The sequence below is a fragment of the Olea europaea genome, chromosome 3 (genome assembly GCF_002742605.1).
Source record: "Olea europaea var. sylvestris chromosome 3, O_europaea_v1, whole genome shotgun sequence".
NCBI lineage: Eukaryota > Viridiplantae > Streptophyta > Magnoliopsida > Lamiales > Oleaceae > Olea > Olea europaea.
The window spans coordinates 18836340-18841701 of record NC_036239.1 but is presented as its reverse complement, the minus strand read 5'-3'; the positions used below and the strand labels follow the sequence as shown (position 1 = coordinate 18841701).

The 5362-nt window shown below is 36.3% G+C and overlaps 1 protein-coding gene across 6 annotated transcripts; it reads right to left on the bottom strand.

The window, feature by feature from the left end:
• Positions 1-233: 233 nt before the first annotated feature.
• On the bottom strand, positions 234-5179 carry LOC111388533 (transcription factor bHLH121). 6 transcript variants are annotated; one of them, XR_002701593.1, is made up of 7 exons: positions 4923-5178; positions 3860-3975; positions 3140-3267; positions 2603-3064; positions 2324-2500; positions 2109-2172; positions 234-1639 (listed from the first exon to the last, which is right to left on the bottom strand). XR_002701593.1 is itself a non-coding variant. In XM_023013287.1 (6 exons), the coding sequence occupies exons 1-5, from the start codon at positions 5030-5032 to the stop codon at positions 2348-2350; spliced, it is 969 nt and encodes a 322-aa protein (XP_022869055.1). In that variant the 5' UTR covers positions 5033-5179; the 3' UTR covers positions 234-526; positions 2324-2347. The 6 variants fall into 6 exon arrangements, 3 of the variants coding, with proteins under 3 accessions (XP_022869055.1, XP_022869038.1, XP_022869063.1); XR_002701594.1 differs by having other exon boundaries at positions 234-526; XR_002701595.1 differs by having other exon boundaries at positions 234-502.
• Positions 5180-5362: the final 183 nt, after the last annotated feature.

Below are 5362 nucleotides of genomic sequence, written 5' to 3'. Positions count from 1 at the left end.
CAGAGGAGAACATGAGGTGGCTACCAATGGCGGCGCCGCTAGTTTTAGGGCCCGTTTGAGCCCTATTATTTCTCATTACATTAAATTAAACTTTTTTCTCTCCTACTTTTAACCACACAATCTTCAAAAAAATAATATTACACGTAAATCAAAAAAATTTCAACCACTCATTTTTAAAAAAAAAACACTATTAATCTCATTATAACGCCAAATAATGGGGCTAAAAAAAAAAAAAAAGAAAAAACGTATGACTGAACCCATGGATCATGATATATCGTACATAGCATGGTATGTCACTGGATCATTGAATTTTGGTGTTTTTAACAGGTGTAACTGACTGAGTAATAGCAGTAAGTTACCATAATGTTTTCACAAATCTGATCTCAACAAAGGAAACCACTGCAAGTGAAACAAGGACTGGCACGACACCAACACTAGCAGCGCCACCGCCAAAATGGCCGAGCCCCAGGAGAATCCCGCCATTACACAAGTCCATCCGTGCCTTACATTGAAGTTGGACATCGAACTGGTGAGACTCGAACGCATGAAGATGATCAGAATAACAGGCATCAAGAAAAGGAATAGCTTGAAACTGATAGCAGCATGATACATTTGATCCTTGTAGCTTTTATAATGAGACAAAGACAATAAGAACATAACAATAGCAAATATGGTCAGTAAGGGGCGGGGAGGGGCGGGATAGAGACCGAGCCTAGAGTCTGGCCTGTTCAGCCTTGTTTCCATTCGGGACCTCTCCTCGTATACACCCGACCCATATATTTTCGGCTTCTCTTGTTTTCCATATATGGTTTATATAGAAGAGGGAAGAAGTAAGGTAACTTAATTACTAAGGTGGCTGTAGCACGAGGCATATATGCTTTGAGTGTGGAATTTCCCTAGCTACCTTTATTGCTGGATTACATTCTACTCAAGGAGATGAATACCTATTTGTATCCACTATTGAGAAATCAGATGCATGTTAAATAAATGCATTACATTACATTTCATATTATAGAATCCCACCTAACTTACTTGATGAACACAAGTTTACGTTATGTAGAACTATGTAAGCATGACAAAACACGTATATATGTGAGACTTGTGCAAACTACTATCGCGGCCTTGTCAAGGTAAGAGTAGAACAGGGACAGGTCATCACAAGGCTCAAAATTGACATTATAGAATAGGTATAACTGGTTGTAACATATTCATTAGAAGTCCAAAATTAAAAAAGAAAACAAATCATCTCATGTTACTTATATTCAGGCAGCTTTGCAATAAATTATGAACATAACATGATCTCAGCATGCCCTAGCTTACGATGATCCAAGCACTCAACTATTAATTAAATCAAATAAAGTCTACTGAACCATTACCTAACATATGCTATTCCAATAGCTAAAGTAACATAAGGTGACACTTCACATGTTTATGGACGAAAAAGAAGGGATCGGAATACCATAAAAGAGAAACAGCTCACAAAGTCAGTTGTGAGATCCCTTTGCTACAGATAAATGCCTTAGCCAAAGAAAGAAGTGGCTCAAGTTGCGGATCCTGAATTATATGCAGTTACTAAAAATGACCATTCACACGACATAACTGGGACAGTCCAACGACTCCAATCGAACGATGATCCTTCCTAGTATGGTCATAGCACAAGCATACATGTTCAGTTGAGAGAAATATCCACATACTCACCAAAAATAAATAGCTTCACTAAACCTTGCAAGTCTGAAAAATTTATGAAGATGCGTGAAGGGATAATCCAAAGATGACGTATATTCAATAAGAATAACAGCAATTTATCTTATTAATGTGCCAAAAACATAACTTGGTTAACGCTCCACTGTGTGAGCCATATCAGGTGCAAATTGCATCTATTTTTATTTTTATTTATAGTAATTAATACTCTACTGCATGAGTAGATAGGAGTAAATTTTAATAGAACCGGCTCCAAGACCATCTACCGAAATACATATGGACTCCAAGAACATGATACAATAGGTCGGACATGCTAGAAAATATATTATTATCAATTAATTGAAATATGACAATTAGTTTAATCAATTAACATTATTCAGCATAAATACAAACCCAAGTGTCCTAACCTTCTCCATCACACCCACCCTTCTGACTGCCCGGAAATACCCCCAGAACAAAATTATCAGCTTTCTGCATGTCAGAAGTGTTTGTGTTAGACATTGAACACTGTAATGCCAGATATTTAAATTCTGGACATTGATATCAGTCATAGTAAAGATAAGAGGATGATGGCCTGTGTAGGAAGAAGAGCTAACTAGAGGGGGTGGAAGACAGTAGTAACCTGGTTATCCTTCTCTTTCTTTGTTCAATCATCAGTCTTTGCACCACCAGCAATGCTATTAGATGATGTAGCCTGCACACTATGGGTAGACAAACACCCACTAGAAGAACCTCCATCAGCAAGGCTGTTTTCCTTCCTTGGCAATTTTCTGGATTTTCTTGGTTTCGACGTGGAATCCTGCAAGCAACTCCAATTGTGTTAATCATTGTTATAATTAACTTCAAAAGGTTCCAAAACAGCATAACACAAACTATTCAAACCTAAATGGTATTTACTCACCATTTCTGACGTAGATCCAGGCGTCTTGAGCTCTAGATCTGTTGCAATGTCATTGGAATCGTCACTTTTTTCTATACTACTCTCTCCATCTGATGACTTATTCCTGGATTCTTGTTTGCTTGAAGTATGGGACCTATTACCTGGTTGCATGACTTGAGATACATGTGTTGATTGCTGCTCCATCATGGTATTATGGGCCATGTATGGAACAAAAGTCGCAGGATTTTGATTCCCATAGTAGGGATATGGCTGCATAGACGGATGCATGGGAATTGTTCCTGTGGGTATGGGCATTGGCATTGGAAAAGGATAAGAAGGTGGGTGCATGACAACAGAACGATCCAACCCTAGCCATGGGTACATGGACCGCAATCTCTGTTGATATTGGGCATTAAGACTCTCAATATCGGACTTAAGAGATGCCTTCTCTTCTCTTATATCATTCTTCTCCTGAGTCAACTGCTATAAAACATAGCAACTAATGAAAAATTGTACCAAATAGGTCTCAAAATGATTAATAATTCCTTCCAAAATCACCTCACGAGATTCCTCAGTAAGTGTTGAGTACTCAGCTTTTAGTTTGTTAACCTGAGCAGTCAAATCCTTCAGCATTTGAATTGTATCAGTAAGAATGGATACTTTGTCATTTTTTGGCCTATCTGGATCTGCATAAAATCACGTAACAGAATTAATGCTTTCCCGATTTTTCCCCAACAAAAATAAAAGTTCCAGAACTGAGTGAGCATTTATTAATTCCCAAACTAATGTCACTGGAAGGAATAACAAAATTTTAAGAAATTTATTGTGTGAATTAATCATCAATTCAATCATAATATTGCATAAAGGCACTGATAATGAGTTCAAGTTGCCTCTATTTATGCTTGGAAAAATGACTCTGAATAGACACTGAAGGAAATAAACCAAATCACGGCAAAGTAATAGCATCAAACTGAAAACCTTTCCTACTTAGATAGATTGTAAAGATTTATAGCAAATCAAAATCTCTCTTCATTTTGTTTCTTATCATCCTTCTTTAGCAACATTTGAACTTATATGGGCCTGCACGTGGAGACTATCCTGTTGCCCATTAAAGCCCAAACATGCAGAACTGCTGACAGCATACTACACCAAATATCATTGTGTTTCAAGTCCTCAGTAATCTATATACAATGGGAATGATAAGCTCATAGACAAAAAGAAAAAAAAAAAATCAATGTTGTCACTATAGCATTGCATGTAACTGAGATGTTGGTATACCAAGGGCGTTTCCCAAATCTGCGAATTGTTCATTTAGACGATCTCTCCTCAATTTTTCACGGTCAGCTTTTTGGACTTTTCTTGCAGCAATGGAGTCCTTGACTTCTGTCTCAAACCTTTGATCATAGATTAACACACAAGAATAAAAAGAAAAGTCAAACCTCATAATCAGCTGGGGGATGGGAAACATGTATAGAAAATTGGAATTATACATTCAATTGATACGCATTGGCAAACATCTACTCACTGAGTATTGAGGATCTCACATAAGGTAAATAAATTTCCCATCAGAAAAGAAAAACTAGAGCTTTATCTCGACATGTAACTCCTCATTGAAATTGCACCATAATAAGAATTGAATTTTTTTACGTTTGTTACGGTCATCTATCTTTATGAATCTGGATGTAGCAGCATAATGCTTATACTACAATTCTATTGGATAAACTATATGGAAATGTTGCCCAGAAACCTACGCGAAAGGTAAAAGACCTGTAACCATTTGAACTCGGTTAAGAAAGTCTGTTTGAATTATTGAGCAATATCCGTTTCGCTTCGTTAAAACACCTGTAATACAAATGAAGTGGCAAATGCCTATATCTCGGCTTAATATTCTTTCTACTACACTCTTACATGTGCAAAGCTTCTAGATAATGGATAACGAAACCGACATTGAATTAAGATTAATGCAAAAATAAAAAATCTAAACCCAGAAACTATAAACTTGAACTTTGAATTGTAAAAATTGTTACTCATCTTTGGACAGTTTACCCCCTTAATTACATGAAAATTGGAACTTCAAAGAAATTAAAAACAAACATTTTTCCTGAACGAGCCGCAAGTAACCTCTGCCTATTTTATATTTAGTATTTTCGCTCTAGAGATAACTTTAAACCAACAAACCCACCATTAGTAACCAATCTTCATCTACATATTCATCTAATGTTTGTTAAATTTCCACAACTAACGATACAAATTAAAATACAAACATGTACTACCGCTAAACGACCATGTCTATGTACAGAAAAAGCTCGGCAAATGGTATGGAAACCAAAAATTAAGATACCTGCAATCAGGCTGCGATCGACTGGAGGGAATGTGCAAATCAGGCTGGGGTTGGAAATTATTCGGAGCTTGAATTGGTTGAAACAGCGGGTCTGAGTCCAGTTGATCCATACCTCAGAATTGAGATTAATTGTTGTTGAAATTCTAAATATGAGTCTAATATTTACGGATTCGTTTCAATTTCATGGTGAATTGCTGACTGGTTATCCATTTTGGGAGTACTGATTTTGATAGGCGGTATCTAATTGTTGGGGTTTCCATTTTACTTTAGCAAAAATGTATGAGAAGGCAACTGGACTTTCTGTTTGTAACAATGTAGCCCCTATAGTTTTATATTTGTGCTTTATACTCCTCACATTTTATTTAGCTGCCACTCTATCACTAATAAATTAACAAAAGTAAATATTACTTTTGAAAAAAAATAATATATATATATATATA